At 40.5% G+C, this 23,955-nt stretch overlaps 2 protein-coding genes across 6 annotated transcripts in view; one reads left to right on the forward strand and one right to left on the reverse strand.

The window, feature by feature from the left end:
• Positions 1-23,955, forward strand: part of TENT4B (terminal nucleotidyltransferase 4B) — a 64,387-nt gene that overhangs the window by 21,310 nt on the left and 19,122 nt on the right. For all 5 annotated transcript variants that reach the window (XM_060000034.1, XM_060000032.1, XM_060000033.1 and 2 more), the window contains exon 2: positions 22,891-23,014. In XM_060000034.1, coding sequence (XP_059856017.1) covers positions 22,891-23,014 — 124 coding nt within the window. The remainder of the gene's footprint in view (positions 1-22,890; positions 23,015-23,955) is intronic.
• LOC132415972 (large ribosomal subunit protein eL21-like) lies at positions 5,033-7,182 on the reverse strand. Its single transcript, XM_059999183.1, has 2 exons — positions 6,656-7,182; positions 5,033-6,434 (listed from the first exon to the last, which is right to left on the reverse strand). Exons 1-2 carry the CDS (start codon positions 6,798-6,800, stop codon positions 6,097-6,099), a joined length of 483 nt encoding a protein of 160 aa, XP_059855166.1. The 5' UTR covers positions 6,801-7,182; the 3' UTR covers positions 5,033-6,096.

The following is a 23,955-nucleotide window of genomic DNA, read 5'->3' on the forward strand; positions in this document are numbered from 1 at the left end:
TTCCCCTCTATTTCCGGTTTCCTGAGTTGTTTTTTTTGGGGGGGGGGCGGGGCGGCGCACCACGAGGCATGGGGGAATATTAGTTCTCCAACTAGGGACTGAACCTGTGCCCCCTGCAGTCGTAACCATTGGACCACCATGGAATTCCCTTCCTGAGTGTTTTTGATTGGGTGTTAGATTTTTTTCAAATGCTTTTTCTATTTGATATGATTATAGGATTTTTCTTCTTTAGCCTGTTGTTGTGATGGATTACATAAATTTATTTTTGAATGTTGACTCAGTCTTGCATACCTGGAATAAATCCCACTTGGTCATGGTGTATAATTCTTTTTGTACATTGTTGTATTTGGTTTGCTAATATTTTGTTCAAGATTTTTACATCTGTGTTCAGAGACATATCAGAGATATTGGTCTGTAGTTTTTCTTTCTTATAATGTCTTTGGTTTGGGGATTAGGGTAATCGTCTCAGAGAATGCATTACAAATGATTTCCTCTGCTTCTATTTTCTGGAAGAGATTGTAGAAAATTCAGATAATTTCTTCCTTAGATCTTTGGTAGATTTCCCTAGTGAACCCATCTGGGGTTGTTGCTTTTTATTTTAAGAGCATTATTAGTTATTGATTCAGTTTCCGTAATAGACATAGGCCTATTCAGATTGTTCTTTTCTTCTTGTATAAATCCTGGTAGATTGTCTCTTTCAAGGAATTGGTGTATTTTATCTAGGTTATCAATTTGTGGGTTCATAATATTTCTTTATCTTCCTGTTAATATCCATAGGATCAGTAGTGATGGCCCTTCATTCATTTCTGATGTTAGTAATTAGTGTCTTCTCTCTTTTTTCTCGATTTGGCTAGAGGTTTATCCATTTCATTGATCTTTCCAAAGAGTCAGCTTTTGTTTCACTGATTTTTCTCTATAGATTTCTTTTTTCACTGATTTCTGCTCAAATTTTAATTATTTTTCTCGTCCTTACTTTGAATATAATTTGTTCACCTTTTTCTAGTTTCCTAAGGTAGAAACTTAGATAATTGAATTTTAGATCTCTCTTCTTTTCTTTCTTTTTTTTTAAAATAAATTTATTTATTTTATTTATTTATTTTTGGCTGCACTGGGTCTTCATTCGTGCTCACAGGCTTTCTCTAGTTGCAGCAAGCAGGGGCTACTCTTCGTTGTGGTGTGCGGGCTTCTCATTGCGGTGGCTTCTCTTGTTGCAGAGCACAGGCTCTAGGCATGCAGGCTTCCGTAGTTGTGGCATGTGGGCTCAGTTGTTGTGGCTTGTAGGCTCCAGAGCGCAGGCTCAGCAGCTGTGGCGCACAGGCCCCGCTGCTCTGCGGCATGTGGGATCTTCCCGGACCTCTGCGGCATGTGGGATCTTCCCGGACCAGGGCTCGAACCCATGTCCCCTGCATTGGCAGGCGGGCTCTCCGTCACTGCGCCACCAGGGAATCCCTTTCTTCTTTTTTAATATTTGCATTCAGTGATATAAATTTTACTCTATGTACTGCTTTCCCTGCATGTCACAAGTTTTGATAAGTTATATTTTCACTTTCATTTAGTTAGGACTATCTCTTGAGACAACTTCTTTGACCCAAGTTTTAATTTCCCAATTATTTAGTCTCCAAGTATTGCATATTTAATCTTCAAATATTATATTTGGGATTTTCCAGCTATTTTTAAATTACTGATTTCTCGTTTAATTCCACTGAGGTCTGAGAGTATACTTTGTATGATTTAAAAGTTTTTAAGGTGTGTTTTATGGCCCAGAATGTGATCTGCTTACAGGTCTTTTTTTTTTTCCCCCCAAGAAATGTGATGATGTAAGGTTCTCTCATTTTTATTGTATGTGACTTCAAAGTAACATACAGTTAAAAAAAAAAAATCAGAATGAAGCAACCCAAGTGTTCATTGATGGATGAATGGGTAAACAAAATGTTGTAATATACACACAATGTAATATCATTCAGCTTTATAAGGGAAGGAAATTGACACATGCTACAACATGGGTGAAACTTAAGGACGTGCTAGGTGAAAAAAAAGCTGGTCACAAAGGACAGAATTGAATGAGATTCTACTTCTATGAGATACCTAGGGAGTAGTTAAATTCATAGAGACAGAAAGTAGAACAGTGACTGCTAGGGGTTTGGGGGCGGGGGAGAAGAGAATGGGGAGTTAGGGTTTAATGGGTACAGAGTTTCATTTGGGGAAGATTAAAAAGTGGAGGGCTTCCCTGGTGGCGCAGTGGTTGAGAGTCCGTCTGCCGATGCAAGGGACACGGGTTCGTGCCCCGGTCCGGGAAGATCCCACATGCCATGGAGTGGCTGGACCCGTGAGCCACGGCCGCCGAGCCTGCGCGTCTGGAGCCTGTGCTCCACAATGGGAGAGGCCACAACAGTGAGAGGCCCGCGTACCGCAAAAAAAAAAAAAAAAAAAAAGTAAATAAAGGGGGCAGGAGGAAACTTTTGGGAGGTGTTGGATATGTTTTTGGCCTTGATGGTTGGTGATAGTTTTACAAGTATGGTTATATACATTAAATATTTTATGTGTCAGTCATACTTCAGTAAAGTGGTTTAAAAAGAAAAGTTCTACAGATGGATAGTAGTGATAGTTTCACAAGATGTGTATGTCTTCTTTTTGTTTTTTTAACGTCCTTATTGGAGTATAATTGTTTTACAGTGGTGTGTTAGTTTCTGCTCTATAACAAAATGAATCAGCTATACATATATCCCCATAACTCTTCCTTCTTGCATCTCCCTCCCTCCCGCCCTCCCTATCCCGCCCCTCTAAGTGGTCACAAAGCACTGAGCTGATCTCCCTTTGCTATGCCGCTGCTTCCCACTAGCTATCTATTTTACGTTTGGTCGTGTAAATATGTACATGCCACTTGCTCACTTTGTCCCAGCGTACCCTTCCCCCTCCCCGTGTTCTCAAGTCCATTCTCTAGTAGGTCTGCGTCTTTATTCCCGTCCTGCCTCTAGGTTCTTCATGACCTTTTTTTTTTTTTTTAGATTCCATATATATGTGTTAATATATGGTATTTGTTTTTCTCTTTCTGACGTACTTCACTCTGTATGACAGTCTCTCGGTCCATCCACCTCACTACAAATAAATCAATGTCGTTTCTTTGTATGGCTGAGTAGATGTGTATGTCTTAATGCCATAGAACTGCACACTTAAAAATGTTTAAAATGGTAAATTTTACACATATTTTACCACAGTTTTTAAAAATGGGAAAAAATTTCCTTTAATCAGAACATTAACAAAGACAAGGTTGAATTATTTTAAAAATTTCTTTATTCCAAATGTATGTATTTATTTTTATAGTTTTATTTATTTATATCTTTTTATTATTTTTTTAAATAGATCTTTATTGGAGTATAATTGCTTCACAATACTGTGTCAGTTTCTGTTGTACAACAAAATGAATCAGCCATACGCATACATATATCCCCCTATCCCCTCCCTCTTGAGCCTCCTCCCCACCCTCCCTATCCCACCCCTCTAGGTTGTTGCAAAGCACTGAGCTGATCTCCCTGTGCTATGCGGCTGCTTCCCACTAGCTAACTACTTTACATTCGGTAGTGTATATATACGTCGATGCTACTCTCACTTCACCCCAGCTTACCCCCACACCCTGCCCCGTGTGCTCAAGTCCATTCTTTATGTCTGTGTCTTTATTCCTGCCCTGCCACTAGGTTCATCAGTACCGTTTTTTTTTTTTTTTTTTACGGTATGCGGGCCTCTCACTGCTGTGGCCTCTCCCGTTGCGGAGCACAGGCTCCGGACGCGCAGGCTCAGCGGCCATGGCTCACGGGCCTAGCCGCTCCGCGGCATGTGGGATGTTCCCGGACCGGGGCACGAACCCGTGTCCCCTGCATCGGCAGGCGGATTCTCAACCACTGTGCCACCAGGGAAGCCCAGTACCATTTTTTTTTCCTTTAGATTCCATATATATGCAGTAGTATATGGTATTTGTGTTTCTGTTTCTGACTTCACTCTGTATGACAGATATTGAGCTCCATGAGCTGTTTGTATATTTTGGTGTCTGTTTCCTTTGCAAATATTTTCTCCCATTCTGAGGGTTGTCTTTTTGTCTTGTTTATGGTTTCCTTTGCTGTGCAAAAGCTTTTAAGTTTAATTAGGTCTCATTTGTTTGTTTTTATTTTCATTACTCTAGGATGTGGGTCAAAAAAAATCTTGCTGTGATTTATGTCAAAGATTGTTTTTCCTATGTTTTCCTCTAAGAGTTTTATAGTGTCTGGTCTTACACTTAGGTCTTTAATCCATTTGGAGTTTATTTTTGTGTATGGTGTTAGGTAGTGTTCTAATTTCATTCTTTTACAAGTAGCTGTCCAGTTTTCCCAGCACCACATATTGAAGAGGTTGTCTTTTCTCCATTGTATGTTCTTGCCTTCTTTGTCATAAATTAGGTGACCATATGTGTGTGGGTTTATCTCTGGACTTTCTATCCTATTCCATTGACCTATATTTCTGTTTTTGTGCCAGTACCCTACTGTCTTGATTACTGTAGCTTTGTAGTATAGTTTGAAGTCGGGGAGCCTGATTCCTCCAGCTCCGTTTTTCTTTCTCAAGATTGCTTTGGGTATTCAGGGTCTTTTGTGTTTCCATACGAATTGTAAAATTTTTTGTTCGAATTCTGTGAAGAATGTGATTGGTAGTTTGGTAGGGATTGCATTGAATCTGTAAATTTCTTTGGGTAGTAGAGTCATTTTCACAATGTTGATTCTTCCAATCCAAGAACATGGTATATTTCTCCATCTGTTTATGTCATCTTTGATTTCTTTCATTAGTGTTTTAGTTCTCTGAGTACAAGTCTTTCGCCTCCTTAGATAGGTTTATTCCTAGGTATTTTATTCTTTTTGTTGCGATGGTAAATGGGATTGTTTCCTTAATTTCTCTTTCTGATTTTGTGTTGTTAGTATATAGGAATGCCAGAGATTTCTGTGCATTAATTTTGTATCCTGCAACTTTACCAAATTCATTGATTAACTCTAGTAGTTTTCTGGTGGCATCTTTAGGATTTTCCGTGTATAGTATCATGTCATCTGCAAACAGTGACAGTTTTACTTGTTCTTTTCCAATTTGTATTCCTTTTATATCTTTTTCTTCTCTGATTGCCGTGGCTAGGACTTCCAAAACTATGTTGAATAATAGCGGTGAGAGTGGACATCCTTGTCTTGTTCCTGATCTTAGAGGAAATGCTTTCAGTTTTTCACCATTGAGAATGATGTTTGCTGTGGGTTTGTCGTATATGGCCTTTATTATGTTGAGGTAGGTTCCCTCTATGCCCATTTTCTGGAGAGTTTTTAATCATAAATGGGTGTTGAATTTTATCAAAAGCTTTTTCTGTGTCTATTGAGCTGATCATATGGTTTTTATTCCTTAATTTATTAATACAGTGTATCACATTGATTGATTTGTGTATATTGAAGAACCTTTGCATCCCTGGGATAAATCCCACTTGATCATGGTATGTGATCCTTTTAATGTGCTGTTGGATTCTGTTTGCTAGTATTTTGTTGAGGATTTTTGCATCTATGTTCATCAGTGATATTGGCCTGTAGTTTTCTTTTTTTGTGGTATCTTTTTCTGGTTTTGGTATCAGGGTGATGGTGTTTTCGTAGAATGAATTTGGGAGTGTTCCCCCCTCAGCAATCTTTTGGAAGAGTTTGAGAAGGATCAGTGTTAGTTCTTCTCTAAATGTTTGATAAAATTCACCTGTGAAGCCATCTGGTCCTGGACTTTTGTTTGTTGGAAGATTTTTTTTTTAACCTTTAATTCATTTATTTTAAATCCTTTGTTCATAGGAATTTAGAGACTATTTTCAAACTAGTACAAATATTTTATAAATAATATCTAGCAGTTTATTAACTAGTGGAGTATACTGCACAACAAACTACCTCACATCTTTCAGGAAGAAAAACTACTAAATTTGAAAAGTAAAAAGATGTCACCCACTGAATTTGGACACAATTAAAATGTGCTTTAAATATTTGTTTGGAGGAGGGGGGTCACACACTTCTACTCAATTAAGAGAAACATTTATACAGTCCAGGTCTTCTATTTTCTTTACACCCATCATGCCATGAATTCATAGGGAATGGGCTCTAACAGTTCAGGATCCTTTCCATTGGTTCTCACAAAGTGTGCTTCTCTGGGTGGAGCAGGCTGGCGCTTCAGTTGAACCCAAGTACCTTTCTCTTTGTCTTCCTTCTTTTTCTGATCGTTTTCCTTCACCCGTTTCAGGAAGCTGTCTCGGCTCTTAGAGTGCTTAATATGCTCGATACGCACATGAATTCTCTTGGCAAGAATCTTGCCCTTAACTTGTTTGTTTACAATGATGCCAACAGCATGCTGGGTAACATTGTAGACTCTCCCAGTTTTGCCATGGTAACATTTCTGAGGTATTCCTTTTTTTTTTTTTATTTTTTATTTGCGCGGTATGCACGCCTCTCACTGCTGTGGCCTCTCCCGTTGCGGAGCACAGGCTCCGGACACGCAGGCTCAGCGGCCATGGCTCACGGGCCCAGCCGCTCCGCGGCACGTGGGATCCTCCCGAACCGGGGCACGAACCCGTGTCCCCTGCATCAGCAGGCGGACTCTCAACCACTGTGCCACCAGGGAAGCCTGGGGTATTCCGTTTTGAACAGTGTCCAGATATCTACAGTATCTCCTTTCTTGTAGATTCGCATGTATGTGGCCAAAGGAACAACTCCATATTTTCTAAAGGGCCTGGAGAACATGTAGCGGGTGCCCCTCCTCTTTCCCTTTGTGTTGATCATTTTGGCGAATTACTGGAAGATGGTGGTTCCGGCCGAAAAGCTGTTGGAAGATTTTTAATTACAGTTTCAATTTCATTGTTTGTGATGGGTCTGTTTATATTTTCTATTTCTTTCTGGTTCAGTCTTGGAAATTTGTACCTTTCCAAGAATTTGTCCATTTCTTCGTGGTGGTCCATTTTATTGGCATTTAGTTGTTTGTAGTAGTCTCTTATAATCCTTTGTAATTCTGCAGTGTCAGTTGTGATTTCTCCTTTTTCATTTCTAATTTTACTTATTTGCGTCCTCTCCCTTTTTTTCTTGATGAGTCTGGCTAAGGGTTTATCAATTTTGTTTATCTTCTCAAAGAACCAGCTTTTAGTTTTATTGATCTTTGCTATTGTTTTCTTCGTTTCTATTTCATATATTTCTGCTCTGATCTTTATGATTTCTTTCCTTCTACTGACTTGGGGTTCTTTTTGTTCTTCTTTCTCTAGTTGCTTTAGGTGTAGGATTAGATTGTTTATTTTGATAGTTTTATTTATTTGTTTGTTTAATTTTTAAAGAAATATTTATTTGGTTGCATTGGGTCTTAGTTGTGGCTCGCAGGCTCCTTACTTGCAGCTCCAGGGCTCCTTAGTTGTGGCTCGCGGGCTCCTTAGTTGTGGCATGCAAACTCTTAGTTGCAGCATGCATGTGGGATCTAGTTCCCCAACCAGGGATTGAACCTGGGGCCCCTGCATTGGGAGCGTGGAGTCTTATCCACTGCGCCACCAGGGAAATCCCTGTATTTATTTTGAGACTTATGTGACTAGTTTAATTTTCACTTGTGATTGATCTGATAGAATCTAATTAGGTTCAGTTAGGATTTCTTATGGTGTGATGATGAATAGAATTTTTATGTAGATTAGCATAAAATTATATGTATGATGAATCTGATACTCGCAGAAGATATTCATGCATTTATTTAAGGATACTCTGCTTATGGACTTGATTGATTTGTGGCCACATGGTAGAATCATCATGGGGTTTGAGATCAGAGGATCTTCGGAGGTCATTTATTCCAGTCCTTTAAAAAATTGATAATTTGAACCTCAGAGAGGTTAAATGACTTTACCAAGTTTCAAGTTAGTGGAGTGACTTTATCTTTAGTTGAAACCAGGGCTTCTTACTAGCCCTAGTCTATAATGGATCTTAGTTATAGAGAATCTTGTCCTGTTAGCCTAACTCTGTGATTTCAAATAAAACTGGGGGTTGGTGTTTCAGCTCCTCTGCTGGCTGCCACTGTGTTTCCTATGGCCCATGCAGATAATGGTGTTCTGCTTCCTGAGCTGGATAAGAGCAACGCCTAAACCAGTTACTTCAACACAGGGTTCTCAATCTGAGGAAGTTAAAAAAGAGAATTGATGACGGGAACCCACTCCTCAGAGATTCTGATTTAATAGGTCTGCAGTGGGTGGTGGCTCTCACGTCATATTTAAAAAATAATAATCGTATGCAGCATGGATTGAGAAGTACTGCTTAAAACCCACTTTTAGAGCGTGGGTTCCCAAATCCGGCTAATTATCAGAATCCCTTGGACCCCCTTGCTATAAGAGGGGTTCCTTGTTGAGGCGGGAGATGAGATGCTGGAAGTCCTCCGAAATTATGCTCAAAATGGAATAGCTTTGCCTTCCCACTAACTTTTCTGTATTGATTAAAACCAGACCAAGTGAATGAAACAACTTCAAAATAGTTATGTGGGCAACAGACATCATCTTAATGAGGTGAAGTTTGGCTAAGGCTTTGTAACACTATCGTTTTTTGGATGAAAAGTAAAAATGCTTATTAAGGAGTTTGAGATTATGTGTAAGATTTTTTAAAAATTTGGTCTTGTACTAAAAGTGCTTTTTTCCTTTTTTTTTGGCGAGGAGGGTGTCTGGGGTTGTTTTTAAGGAAGGAAACATATTTACATTGTTGGAGAGGTACAGAGGGAAGTGTGTTTTTGTATTTAAATGTGAAGACAGGGCACCTTCAATGCGCTTTATCAGTTAGACCCATACCACCTGTGTTCATATAGATTTGAATTCCCTTAATGGAATATTAGATAAATCACATGCAATTTATGATCCAGAGATTTTTCTTAAATTATAATTATGGAAATAAGGCATGAATTTATTCTCCTTGTAAAAACTCAAAACGTTACAGAAAAGTCAGGAGTCTCCTTTGACCACCATTCTTATTCTTAGCTCCAGCCTCTTCTTCAGAGGTAGTGATTGTTTCCAGTGTCCTGTGGATCCTCCCAGAACTTTTCCTACTGGGTGGACTTTATTTTGTAAATTTTGGTTTTTTCCAAATAATGTATCTTGGAAATTTTTTCATGTCAGTTCACGTGCTGTGTAGAATTCGACTGTGTAGTTGTACCATAATTTTTAAAGCCATTTTCCTCCTGGTGAGCACAAATGTTGTTTCCACTGTTTCCTATTCCAGTGCTGCAGTGAACATTCTTGTGGCTGCCTCTGTGTGCACATGTGCTGTGATTGCTGGGGCAAAATGCTAAATTGTCCTCCAGCCAGGTCATGCTGCAGAAGTGTTGAGGAGGGGAACTCAGGAGAATTTTCTGGACTTCATTGAATTTGCAAATATTTCAGTGAAGGCACAAGAGTAGCAGAGCAATTTTTTTGTTTATAATTGTCAAAAATTTGAGGAGTGTTTTGGGTTTGCTCCGCATACCCTGAATGTCTTCATGCCCAGTGCCATTGTGCTGGCTGCTGACTTGGAAATAGTTTATAAAAAACGCTGAATTAGGTTAGTGATGTGAAGATGATTAACAGATAATGGTAGCCAGAATAATTGTGTCAAAACAGCAAGAAATATCAAGAGAATTTGATGAGTTCCGCATTTTCTTTGGTGCTTGCCTTTCATAATAGTGTTAGAAACTTTACGTTGTATATTCAATCAACTTGACTGTAGAATAACAACAAATATGCCACTTCAAAGAAGCTCTTCATTAAAAATTATCAACTAATATTAGTCTCCGTAAACTCTTATTTAAGTGTCATTGTAAAAGATCCATTTAAAAATATACAATTTTCTTCTACTTGAAAGATCTTATTCCTTCTCCTAGTTTACATTTTGCATGGTCTTTTCCGTGTATTTACATAGTCTACGATGCAGTGTTTTTTGGAGAGGGTAGACCATATTTTCCTACATAACTATATATACCAGGGTTTACTAAAGCACGCCCTTGTTATTGGACATCTAAGTTGCTTTTCATTTTCTGTTGTGAATAAAGCACGAGAAACATACTTATAAGTGTTGTTTACTTTTGAGCCAGTTTCTCCATCTGTGTTCCTCAAAGTAAAATTGCTGGTCTCATTATGTGTTAGAAAGACTGTGAAGGTTAACGGTGCATGAGGGAAACTGTTACCGCTTTTCTGAAGGCTCCCAGGCTCCTACCCTGCACCCCGCTACCCCCAAGTAGATTTGGGCTTTATCCGTTTACTTATTTTTGTCATGGAATAGTGGTTGTGAGATTTTTGCCCCATGGGTTTGTTGGTGTGTGTGTTTGTTGAGGTATGTGTAAATGTGTTGGCTGTATTATTATTCTACTTTGAAGTTTCTAGTGTGTTAATGTTCTGATTTTTCTCAGGCGTATCACTTTCTTATCTGAAGGTGAGGTAATAATGAACTTGGCACCACTGAATTAGAACATTGGCAGTTTGTCCTTGACCAGAAGATCATATGCCCAGGAAAGAGGTAATTACATGAGGGATTCAGCAGTTCCAGAAATGGGTGGTTGTGTCTTCCAATGGAGAATGTCAAAGAGTTATTCAGATTTATAAAACTTTCCGTAAAATGAGACAAGACTCCCTAAGTAATGGTAAACTTAAGGACATATAATATATGCTCATTGTTAGGGAAGTTAATGGTGAAAAGAGTTTTTGTTTTTGTTTTTTTGTGTTTGACTTTCTCTGGATGCTTGAGGATTATCCTGTGAAACCAGCAGTGCCCAGGAGGGAGCTGAGGTGGGCAGGCGCAGATTCATGGACTCTCTGATGACATGTGGAGAAGCTATTGGGACTCTCGGATTAGATTGATGTTGCGTTAAAAGTTCTGAATGCCGGGCTTACCTGGTGGCGCAGTGGTTGAATGTCCGCCTGTCGATGCAGGGCACACGGGTTCGTGCCCCGGTCCGGGAAGATCCCACGTGCCGCGGAGCGGCTGGGCGCGTGAGCCATGGCCGCCGAGCCTGCGCGTCTGGAGCCTGTGCTCCGCAGCGGTGGGAGGCCCGCGTACCGCAAAAAAAAAAAAAAAAAGTTCTGAATGCTTTAGATACATGTTGACCCTGGAATCCCTAGGTCCTTTTTGGGTCTTTCAATATTTCAAAAAGCGTAACAATTTGCCTGTTACCTTGGTCCATGTGCTAAGTAAAATGTCAAGTTGTTTTGTTTTGGGTTTGTGTTAAGTCATTTACTACCTGGATATACAAGTCTTCTTTCTATTGACTTATAGACTCTCCTATTCCTCTTATTTTGCTTTGTGGTAACATACAAGTTGAGGCAGAATCTTTTGGGGTCTGTAATGGCAGCTTGTCCTTGTTTTTTCTTTTTTCCCTAATGATAGCCTCACTGAGATATGTACAGTTCAGATGTCTTTTAGTATATTCACAGAGTTGTGCAGCTATCATCAGAATAAGTTTTAGAATATTTTCATCACCCCCAAAACAAGCCTCATATCCACTAGCAGTTACTTTCTATCTCTACGGATTTGCTTATTTGGGGCATTTCATATAAATGGAATTATATAGCTTAGGTGTCCTTTTGTGTGTGCCTTCTTTCACTTAGCGTGTTTTTAAGGTTTATCCATGTTGTAATATGTATCATGCCTTTATGTGGCTGAATAACATTTCAGTGTGTCCACATTTTGTTTATCCATTCATCAATTGATGGACACTTGGATTGTTTCCACTTTTTGGCTATTGTGAATAATGCTGTTACGAACAGCTTTTGCGTGGGTAGACGTTTTCATTTCCCTTGGATAGATACCTAGGAGTGTTCCCTCTTTTGGTTCTTAGTGTCATTTTGAGCCTGGTGTACTTTTACATCTCCCATACTTACATGGAAATAGTGTTTTGGCTAAAAGAAAAAAAAAGATCTAATTGTGTGTTGTGTGTGTGTGTGAGAGAGAGAGAGAGAGAGGGAGAGGGAGAGGGAGAGAGAGAGAGAATGACTATGAATGGCTCTAGGGTTATTTCTACCCTGATCTTATTTGTACACTTTTGATACAACTGGCAAAGTAGCAAAGCTCCAAGTTGCAGTTACTTCCAAGTTCTGGCTTATTTGGGAATTTTTGCCTTTTATTGACAATTTTCAGTTACCTGCAGTAAGTAATTATGAACCAATCGTAACTGTATTACTACTACTAGCCTGGTATGAATTTAATTGTATGTAGAAATGCTGCAGTTTTTACATTAATTCTAATGGGAATTAGTGTTTTTTTAACTTGCAATTTTGGAGGCAAGCAAAAATTGTAAGACCAATTATGGTCTCAGAGTGAGAGAAAAGTCTGGCTAGTGAATGCTGATTGACAACTCTGACTGCTAGTTGGTGGCAGCTTAGATCCATGGGGAGAGGGGAAGATGGGAAGTGGAAGGTGCTCTTGATGGTAAATTGGGAACATGGCCTGTGTCTGGGCTGTCTGCTCATTCATTGTGTAGAATGGCTAAAGGAAGTTTTAATTCCTTATTATGTAAACTTTTGATTCTTAGTCATTTCACATTTTTATTATTAACTATTTCAAACATATGGAGAGGATACAGAATAGCAATGAGCCCCTGAGTCCCCACCATCTGGATTTAACAAATTTGACTTTTTCCCTTTTTTTCCCTCCCTCCCTCCCTTTGTTTCTTCCATGTTTTTTCTTTTATTTCCTTTACATAAGGAATATAACTTTTCAGGTACACTTGAACGGCGTTTGGCACACCTCCCATTTACCTCCCTCCTTTCCCAGAGGTGACCACTCTTGCAACGCTGATGTTTTTATGCTTCTGTGTTTACATCCATAGCAATATATACCATTGGTGTCTATATTTTTAAACATTACATAAATGGTTTAATTTTTAATTCTAACTCTGTAGCAGTGTTTCTCAGATTAAGATCTTCATAAAACATTTTTGGCAGATATCCAGTGTTAGCTTAAGTTTTTCTTATTGTGATAAAATATACATAACATAGAATTTACCATTGTTAAGTATACAGTTCAGTGGCATTAAGTACATTCACATCACTGTCCAACCGTCACCACTATCAGTTTCCAGAATTTTTCGTCATTCCAAGCAGAAGCTATCTACCCATTAAACTGTCACTCCCCATTCCCCCCTCCCCTCCAGCCCCTGGTAACTAACCTCTGTTCTGCTTTCCCGCTGAATTTGCCTATTCTAGGTACTTCATATAAGTGGAAACATACAATATTTGTCCTTTTGTGTCTGACTTATTGTTTCACTTAGCATAATGTTCTTAACATGCATGTTATGACATATATCAAAATATCCTTCGTTTTTATTTATTTATTTATTTTTGTCGGTACGCGGGCCTCTCACTGCTGTGGCCTCTCCTGTTTGTGGAGCACAGGCTCCCGATGCGCAGGCTCAGTGGCCATGGCTCACGGGCCCAGCCGCTCCGCGGCATGTGGGATCTTCCCAGACCGGGGCACAAACCTGTGTCCCCTGCATCGGCAGGCGGACTCTCAACCACTGCGCCACCAGGGAAGCCCGATGTTGAGTATCTTTTCATGTGCTTATTGGTCATCCATAGTTCTTCTTTGGAGAAATGTCCATTCAAGTCCTTTGTCCATTTTTGAATTGGGATTTGATTTTGTTGTTGAATTGTAGGAGTTCTTTGTATATTTTGGATATTAATCCCTTATCAGATAGATGATTTGAAAATATTTTCTCCCATTCTGTTGGTTGTCTTTTCACTCTCTTTTTTTTTTTTCTTTTTCGGTACGCGGGCCTCTCACTGTTGTGGCCTCTCCTGTTGCAGAGCACTGGCTCCAGACGCACAGGCTAAGTGGCCATGGCTCACGGGCCCAGCCGCTCTGCGGTATGTGGGATCTTCCCGGACCGGGGCCCGAACCCGCGTCCCCTGCATCGGCAGGCGGACTCTCAACCATTGCGCCGCCAGGGAAGCCCCCTAGCACCATTTTTTGAAAAGACTGTCCTTTCTCCATCGACTGCTCTTGGCACCCTAGCTTGAGTTATTTTTATTATAATGTAAGAATGCACACAAGGATAAATTTCTTATGCTTAAAAAAGGTTACAAAAACAAAACAACCAGGTAAATACAGATAAAATGACAGAATCAATAAAATTAAAATTAATTTATGGGACAGATGATGTTTTACGCAGATCATATTGCTACTCTCAATGTAAATATGATATTGCCTGCTGTGGTGTTGGGAATGCACTGGAAATGCCTTTGGTACCTTGCCCTGTGACAACTCAGTTCTCTCATCATTTTTCTCTATTCTGAAAACTGTAGAAATGTTCAGGGGTGCCATTTGACCTTTACTTGGCATATGTGTGTGATACATGTATCAGGTCTTACCCTGTTCTTGACTGTTAGTACAGACCAATTAAAATCCTCTTCTTTGGCCTTAGCTTGATGGTAAACACAACAGCATGTGGGCTGGAGAATCCCTGGGCAGCTCTCTGTTTCCAGAGAAGCATCTGGATGATCCAGAACAAGCTCATGCTAATGTTATTAGAGTAATATTGAAGTGAAAACACACAATTTAAAAATTCTCATAGAGAACGTATGGACTTAGAAGAAGTATCTACAGGGCCAGTTTGGGACACATTTCTTTCTTTCTTCCTTTCTCTCTTTCTCCTTTCTTCCTTCCTTCCTTTTTTTCTTTCTTTCTTTCTTTCTTTCTTTCTTTCTCTCTTTCTCTCTTTCTCTCTTTCTCCCTCTTTCTCCCTCTCTCTCTCTCTCTCTCTCTCTCTCCCCCCCTCTTTCTCTCCCTCTCCCTCTCCCTCTCCCTCTCCCTCTCCCTCCCCCTCCCCCTCCCCTCCCCTCCCCTCCCCCTCTCCCTCCCCCTCCCCCTCCCCCTCCCTTTCTTTCCTTTCTTTCCTTCCCATGCCACGTGCGTGGCACGTGGGATCTTAGTTCCCCAACCAGGGATCAAACCTGTGCCTCCTGCACTGGAGGCAGGGGAGTCTTAACCACTGGACCGCCAGGGAAGCCCCAGGTTCAGTTATTTTTATTATAACTTCAGGGTTTTTAAAATTGCTTCTCTTTAGTGCTTTTATATATTATTGTTTTTTCTCTTGATTACAACCAAAATAAAACCTGGTATTCTTAATCTCAGATCCTGATGTATGTGTTTAAATATAATTTTACTGCCAAAAATCTGTCAAATTTGGTTTTTATTACGTTAGTTTTGTTTTTTGTGGATAACATGACCCTCAAATACCATGTCTTCTCATTGTTAAATTCTCAACTGAGTTGTCCCTATTTGAAGTGTAAGACTGCCAATTTGATTTTAAAATATTGGAAGTGAATTATGGTGAGATAGAGCTGTGAAGAAAGAAGCTTCATGTTCCCCTGGTTATAAATGCCTTTGGCATTTGTTTCTACTTGAAGACAACTTTTTCCTAATGCTTTTTTGAGGGAAGAACGTCTCACCTCTTCAGATAGGTCTGGGGGCAAATGGCTAAGAGACATGAACGAAAGCCCTGCGCTGTCTCCTGACAGGAAATCCCTTTCACACTCTCTCTCAAGTGTTCTAGTATGTAAGTGTGTTTCCTATTTGTGTGAACTCCTATATTTAGCGCCTAAAATAAAAATTCTTATCTTCTATGCCTGACATGAAGTTTTATGACATGTGGACGTGGGTGTGGGTAGATGTACATATGTCAGCTGAGGGTCCCTTCCTCAAGAAGTGCTTTTCCGTACTGTGTCCTGGGTCTGGGGACACAGAGCTGCCTCGGAGAGTCGAGTCGGAGCAGGGAGGCCTGTGAGCAGGGCATCTGCTGTGAACTCGCTTGGATTGACTGCTGGGCAGGAGGTAGGACTAAGACTAGAGGGGCAGGAGCGCTGCGGAGGAGCTGAAGTGACACTGCTTCTGGGAACTTGACTGAGGAGGTGCTAGTGGAGCTCGCAAAGGCTGAGTAAAAAGGTGTTCCAGGCACAGGGCCTGCCTGTACAAGGGCGGGGCTCTTGAGGAGGCCTGGCGTGTACCAGCACAGTTCTTTGTGGCTGTACTGGGGGGGAAGAGGCATCAGGAAATGACACAGATAGCTTGAGGAAGGGTGATCACGTGGAAGATGGCCCAGAGAAGGGAAAAGCTAGGGGCAGGGAGACCAGTTTGGTTTCCATTTTGGGGAAACAATAACTCAGGGAAGAAAATGCAAGCAGGAAGGCTAGGTTTTGGAAGAAGACAAGGAATTTCATTTTGAATGAGTTTGAGGTGACATATAGGTAGAGGAGTCTAGCCGGCAGCCGGAAATATAGGACGTGTGTGTGTGTGTGTGTGTGTGTGTGTGTGTGTGTGTGTGTGACAATTTCTTTGTAAAAATCAGATTCTAGAGCCTCCTGAAGATGTCACTCAGACTGCTCTAGGGATTGCCTCAGGGCTTGCTGTTATTCACTTCTTTTGGTGCCTACTTGCATTTGAAAAAAATCAAACAGTACAAAAGGCTGTATAAATCCCTATACCTCAGACCTCAGTCCCACCCCCTCCCCCCAGAGGAAACCACTGCGAGCAGTTTTTATGTATTCTTCCAGAAATTTGTCTTGCATATACACACAGATTTAAGTCCCTAGAAGGGGTGAGTCAGACAGCAGCAGAAACTTACTACTATACTCACTGCATCATGCATGACGTAACTTCCCAACTGTGTCATGTGTCAGTTGCTGCGTGCCCGGGTTTGGGGTCCCCTCTCTGCTCAAGTCTTCCAGCTGCCTGGTGTGTAGCCTTTTGGTCTGCAAAGCTCGATTATTAGAGTAAGCTGAGTCTTTTTCCTTTAAGTGTTAATTTTCTTTAATGATATTTTTCCTTGTTATAAAAATATACAATGGTAATTAACGTGTATGCATTTTAAATGATAGACTATATATATATCAGTGTATACTTTAAAAAAAGTGAGTCTCTTCCCAGCCCCAAATTCACTCACCAGGTTTAGTCACCATAAACAGTATGGTATATAGACCATGTTCTGTGGGGCGAAGCTTTGGGGAAATACACGTGTGTATTTTTCACATGGAAAATATAAAGACGATGACAAGTGACCTGTAATCTCGCCCAACAGATAATGATGATTCCTGTTAGAAAAGCAGACAAACAAATAAGCACTAGTGGTTTTAAAAAAATTACAAGATTATACAGTGATATGAAATAAAAAACTAAAGTGTCCCTACCTCTCCTGCCATGCCCTGTCCCCACAGCCATCACTGTTAACAGTTCTCCTTCCAGAAAACTTGTAATGCAAATAGAAACATATGGTGACTCTCTCTCTTTGTGTGTGTGTTTTTATTACTTTATTTTATTTTTTAAAATTTATTTTATTTATTTATTTGGCTGCGCCGGGTCTTAGCTGTGGCGCGCGGGATCTTCGTTGCGGCATGTGGGATCTCTTTCCCTGACCAGGGATCGAACCTGGGCCCCCTGCATTGGGAGCATGGAGTCTTACCCGCTGGACCACCGGGGAAGTCCCTGTGTGTGTCTTTTTAATGTACATGAAAGGGATCCTTTCTTTTAAACATAACAAATCTTAGATCTTTCTCTCTGGGCTCATTTAGCTCTTCATCATTCTTTTTAATGGGTTATTGGCTATAGTTCAAGGGAAGGTCAATGAGTACTCCTATGATTATTTAATTGGATCCCATTGATGGACATCGAAGCTGTTTCTCAATTATTTAGTATCCTAAATCATGCTGTGGTGAATATCCTTGTTCCCTCATGGAAATATTTCTGAAGGGTGAAAAGAAGGGGATTTGTTTTTAAACAGCTTTACAAAAACCTGCACGTATTTCATGCAGATATTCAACTGGATGAGTTTGGACATACGCATCCCCCCATGAAACCATTACTGCAGTCAAGGTAATAGATATCCAGCACCTGCAAAAGTTTCCTTGTGTCCCTCGCTTGTTTTGTGGTACGAATACAACATAAAATCTACCCTCTTAACACATTTTTAAGTGCATAACACAGTATTGTTAACTATAGACACTGTGTTGTACAGCATATCTATAGAACTTATTCATCTTGTTTAACTGAAACTGTATACCCATTGAACAACTCCCCACCCACACCCCTATGCCAGCCCCTGGCATCCACCATTCTGTTCTCTGCTTCTGTGAGTTTGTTTTAAATATTGCCTATAAGTGGAATCATGCAGTATGTGTCTTTCTCTGATTGGCTTATTTTACTTAACATAATGTCCTTCAGGTTTGTCTGTGTTGCAAATGGCAAGATTTCCTTTTTTAAGGCTGAATAACATGTCATTATAGATATAGACCATGTTTTCTTTATCTGTTCATCTGTCAATGTACATTTCGGTTGTTTCCATATCTTGGCTATTGTGAATAATGCTGCAGTAAACATGGGACTGCAGATAAGATACTCTTCCAGATCCTGATTTTAATGAAATAATGGGATTTTAAAAATTATTTATATAAGCATTATTTATCACTAATTAATACAACCTCTGGAGAGGTTGTAGTAATTTATATTTTTACATACAGCATGTGAGTGCCTTTTCCATATGTCCTTGTCAAAATTGGTTATTATTAATCTTAAAATTTGGGGGGGGGGAAGTAATTGAATAGAACTTTGTCAATGCCTTCATGTAAATCTGAAGTTATAATTAATGAGGACTTCAGTTATGGAAACTGGAAAGCTTGCCCTTGATGTGGCAGTGTTTTCAGGCACATTGCAAGCTGGACAGGTGTCCCTCAGGAAGCAGGGTTAGCCCCGAACAGATTTTGGCTGAACTGCAGGGGGCAGTGTTGAGCAGCGGGGCCAGCAGTGGGTGATCTGCCTGCCTTGGCCTGGAGGCATCAGGGAGACTGCCATGTTGCCTCTGGTTTTGAGGGTACAGAAGCTCCTAAGAGACTCACACCGCCACCCTGGGCAACCCAGCTGAAAGGGTGTGAAGCAGGTCTTCCCTTTGATAGCCAGAGAAACGGAGCCTTTGAGGGCCATTTTGAAAGGCTAACATTTCTCCCTGGTGGAACTTTTCTCAGAGCAGAAGCAATTTTTTTTTTTTTCATGTCTCTGTTTTGACCTAAATTATCTGTGGGGTTGTACTTTTTAAAATACAGAAGCTAGTTTTTGTTGATATTTCTTCCTTGTCACTTTAAATTTTTGTATTATCATTAATTTTGAGATTAACGTAAATTTTACCCCAGCAAGTTAATTTTGATTCTGTTTTTTTGGGGGGTGGTATCCTCTCCAGTTGTATAGCAGCACCTACTTTATCATATTGCTTTTATATTATGTACTTTTCCTTTAAAAACAGGGAGTGGGTGTGCTTTCATGCTCACTTTATCTTATAAAAAGAAAACATTGATATCCTGATAGAGGGCACTGTGTTTTGATCACTCAGGAATTTTGATCACAGGAGAGTTGTATTTTATTAATTTAAGATGAGAAACCGTAAGGCTGCGTATGTAGCATACAGCAATATTTACTAATTAATCATATTGAGTTTTGACCCAGATGTGGGAGAAACTAAAGTTTTCTCTGAGTCATTGATTTCAGAGGCATAAAGTTGCATTAATATGTGAAAGCAAACTTGCAAAGTTTCTCTAGTTTCCAGCCTTTATTAGGTCATCATGTCACTCAGAAGTGTGCCAGGCATGCAGTAGTTACTCCAAAAATGGGATTCAGTTCCTTCAGGATTTTTGAAGCCCCTAGATGTACATGGCGCCATGCCAGTAAAATTATGCAGTCCACAGGGATAGAGCCCCTCAGAATTATTTTAAAATTTTTACTGGAAATTTATTTTCTAAATATACCAACATTTCTCACTTAGTTCTTTAAGCATTTTATAAGTAGCTAGTTAAATATAGACGAGATATAGGTAGTGATGTTTGTGTTTGGTGTGGGTAAAGAGATGACCCTGGCAGGCTTGAGATGGGTTCTCTTGTTCTTACTGTTCCAGTACGTTTTTGTTTTAATAGCCCTCCCTTTTTCCTTTATCCCTCTTTCCCCCTTCCAATATGGCAAATGCAAATCTACAGATAAGCTGTAGAACCATATTTTCCTAAATGGGAAGATGGTTCCATGGATTTTTAAAGTTTAGGGTAGTCTTGATTTAAGGATTCGTCACGTAAAACTGTAATATCTTGTCTCCAAATTAATGTGCTAATTAGAAACCTAAAAGCCTAGGGATAAATAGGAATTTTAGAATCTTCTCCACTTTTTACCAAGTTCAGAAATCTCTTACAAGACCTTTGTTTGCTTCATGGTCATCTAGTATTTTTTATTTATACTTGTAGTGACGGGGACCTTACTACCTTGCAAGGCAACCCCTTTCCATTTCCCGAAGCTATCATCATTGGAAAGCACTCCTGTTCATCTGCAACCTGCCTGTGGTGGAACAGTGTGGAATATATATATTACACATCACAAAACTACTTCAAATGAGTATTTCTTTTCATCATTAGATGGAAACTACCCAGTGCAAGGATCATGTGTGACTAGCCTTTTTCCTTGTAATGCCCTGAACATAGGCGCTCGGTAGTGTTCTTACTTAGTTTCATATGACTTGAAGATTAACTGGAAGACAGGCTAAATATTTTTTGCCTGTATTTGAATTAGAAAATGTGTAAGTGGGCCTTTGTAGAATAGATAACAGTCAAATTTAGGAGGTTTTTTCCATTGGTTAAAATGGAAGTATTCTACAGTGATATGCTTTCGAACCACAAATAAACTCTGATACATAGCAAATGATCCAGTTAGATAAGAAGTCCATTTATTTTGTTGTTTATTTGTGACCCTCATCCCTGCCAAAAGTGCAGAAGAGTAAAGCAAGCTGTAAACTCTGTAATGACTAGTCATTTTAGCTGTTGTCTTTAAGAAGCCAAAGGGGATAACCTTAGAGAATATATTAAAACCTGGGAAGCTTAAAAGTAAATCAGAAGATCCTAGGGTACCTAGAAGCATACCAAGGAAGACTTGGTTCCACCTGCAGAACTACCTGGAGTTTTAAAATCCAGTTTTCTGTAGTATTGCACAGTGAACAGGCAGAACGCTGCTATAAATCATTCCTTACCAAATGGCCCAGGATTTGAAACTAAGGGGCTGAGAAGGCTCCCTGTTGCCAACCCCTTGGTCGTGCCTGAGGACACCAAGGCCAGAAAGTGTCAGTTGCTTTTCAAAAAGAACATAGCTGCCCTCAGGCAGAGCCTGAGTCTGGAACTCAAGTTTTTTGGACTCTGTCTAAAAATAAAACATCAGAAGAGGCAGAAACTGTTGATTGCTTACTCAGCCACATTTTAAATGTTATAGCAGCGGAGGTTGGGACTTAGACATTTTTCTTTCCTTTCTTTATAACCATTTTGGATCTCCTGGTGTTTCTAGCTTCCTGTGAATCCCAGACCCGCTCTGGACCTAGATGGGCTTGCCGCTGCGGGCACACCCCTCCTTCCAGATTCTGTTACTTCGAGGCTGCACTGCCTCCCACTGCCCCCCAGCACGCTCCCCTCTGGCACTTGGCACCCATTGCTATTTAACTAGTGCCCTTCTCCTGGCTTCCTGGTCCATCACAGCTGTGCTAGACTGAGACACCACGAGCACAACCTCACTCTGGCTTACCTCCAGCTACCTGGAGCCCGGCCTCCCACCTTGTCTGCGTCCAACACAAGTTTAGCAGATTTCCTCCCGTTTTATATTCAGTTTTCCCTCCTAGAGGTAGCTCTTCACAGTTGCGCCAGCTTGTTAAGGAATGCTATTTTCGTCGTCTTCTATTCTGCAGTAGTAATTGACTACACCCAGCCCCTCAGCCAGCCTAGTTTTTCCTTTCATCTTGTTCATTGATGCCCCCAGCCGCTCAGGCCTCAGCCCTTGCAGGTGTCCCCGCTCCTGTCTTTCCATTGCTGGTCATGCCCTGCGGCCCAGCCATTGTGTCCGTGTGTGTGGCGCTTCTGGAGCCCATTTCTTTCCTTCCACCATCCTCCAGGCCTTCAGCTAGTTAGTTCTTCTACAGTTGCAGTAATTTATGAGCCATTCCTCCGCCTCCAGTCTCGTCTCTTTCCCAATCCATTGTTTGCACCACTGCCAGATGAATCTTCTTAAAATGCTCCATTTTTTAAGTCAGTCTTTCCCGGGTCCCTCTCAGAAGCATTTAAATAGTTCCGTTACCACCGGGGAAGGTCTGAACTTCTTAGCTTTTCGTTCAAAGCCTGCTGTCATCAGGTGCTGCCTTCCTCTCAGCTGCTGTTCCTCCCTTTACTCCTCCCTCCGCCACAGGCTGTGCCCTTTGCTCGGTGCTCCCTGAGTGTGCCTCGTACCTCTCGGTCTCTGGAAGTCTTCTTAGCTCCTTCGTGGAGCCTTGTCTGCCAGCCATTCTTTTCAGGTCTTTGCTGATATTCACTGGCTGACCTATTCATTTGACACTTAATTCACTAAGCAAACATTATGAAAGACACGCTGTTTTGCTCCTGTGAGGAATGGATTACAGAGGGGTTAGAGGGTCATCCGCACTGCCAGGAAGCTTGTCTTTGTCACCTAGATTCTGTATCTTCTTGTGTTCATAGCTACTGGATCAGAAGTGTAAAGGCAGAGGCCAGGCCTTACACTTGAAATTTAAGAAATTTAAAAATCACCAGCACCCAGCAAATACTCTGCACAGGCGGATAAATACGTGCTGTGAGGGCTGCTAGTACACTTCTATTAAGGCTTCTTGGAATTTGGAATTTCTTGTTTTATTTATTTTGGCATTTTGATTAAATTTTGTACGTTCCCATTTTAGCATGAATTGTAACTTTAAAATGAAGGTGAGAAATCTATGAATGTAAAATCATCAGCTGAGTTATCTTATAAACTTAATTAGGGAAGATTATTTAAGCTAGTGATTTCTCACTAGTCTGGCCCCGCTCATATTAACTTTTCTGCTTTTTTTTTTCAGTCTGCATGAAGAAATAAGTGATTTTTATGAATACATGTCTCCAAGACCAGAGGAGGAGAAGATGCGGATGGAGGTGGTGAACAGGATCGAGAGTGTGATTAAGGAACTCTGGCCCAGTGCTGACGTGAGTACCTGTCTGGGTGGAAGGGTGCTTAGGTGGTAATATCCCTGTGTATGTGCATCTGTCGAGTTGTGATCTAATGAAATTTTAAAAGCAAAGAATTTTCTTCAGCTTTGAGAATTTTGGGCTTCCTAATTATTTGCATTGAATTGGATGACTTACTTAAAACTGTTTCTTTGCAGTACTGAATAGCAGCTACTAACTGCAAACTATTTTTGGGAATCATTACTATAAAGAGAGGAAAGACAAATAAAGCCTCCTTGTAGTAGTGGGTTATTTGGATGTGATGTATCAAAACGCTGTTACTATTTTGTTCCAGCCTGTCAGTATGAACATTACATAATTGTGTACAGCTGAATGAAGATGTCAAGTAGGAATTTCTTATGTCATTTGAAATTCGTTTTCCTAGGCTGATGCAGACGTGTGTTCTACTTTCCTGAAACTGCTGTTTTCTTCTCTTTTTCTAATCACTCCTTGCCTCCCAGTATAGCTCCCACCCAGTGAACAAAACTTTTGCCCAAGATTTCCTCTGCTTATTTGTGGTTCTTATTGTGGACGCTCACTTTTTAGGGCTCCTTTGAGGGTCTGTTATACAATTTTGTGCGTTCGAAGAAGTAACTTATTAGAATCCATTACATTGTACATTGTGTTGTATAGCTTTTCTTTAGACTCCGTCATGGGCTGGTAAAGGTGAAGCCAGGGAAGTTTTTCTGGTCCAGTTGGCAAAACAAAGAAGCTTCAAATAAGATACTGTAGGTACAGGGAAGAGGGGAGGACACTAGCAATGTTTTATTGAGCAGCCACTGTATGCCACGTTGTTCCTCCCATGTGATCTAGATTGACAGCTTTCAACTGGGGACAAGTTTCTCCCCCAGGAGGCATCTGGCAATGTCAGAGACATTTTTTATTATCGTGACTGGTGAGGTGCTCCTGGCATATAATGA

The sequence above is a fragment of the Delphinus delphis genome, chromosome 20 (genome assembly GCF_949987515.2).
Source record: "Delphinus delphis chromosome 20, mDelDel1.2, whole genome shotgun sequence".
Taxonomy (NCBI): domain Eukaryota; kingdom Metazoa; phylum Chordata; class Mammalia; order Artiodactyla; family Delphinidae; genus Delphinus; species Delphinus delphis.

Bases quoted from the DNA above. Each gene is read 5' to 3' on its own strand.
- LOC132415972 (XM_059999183.1), bottom strand. From the start codon at position 6,800: ATGATCAACACAAAGGGAAAGAGGAGGGGCACCCGCTACATGTTCTCC. The intron at 6,435-6,655 runs AATACCCCAGGC...AAATAAAAAAAA, and splicing joins CTGGACACTGTTCAAAACGG to AAAAAGGAATACCTCAGAAA.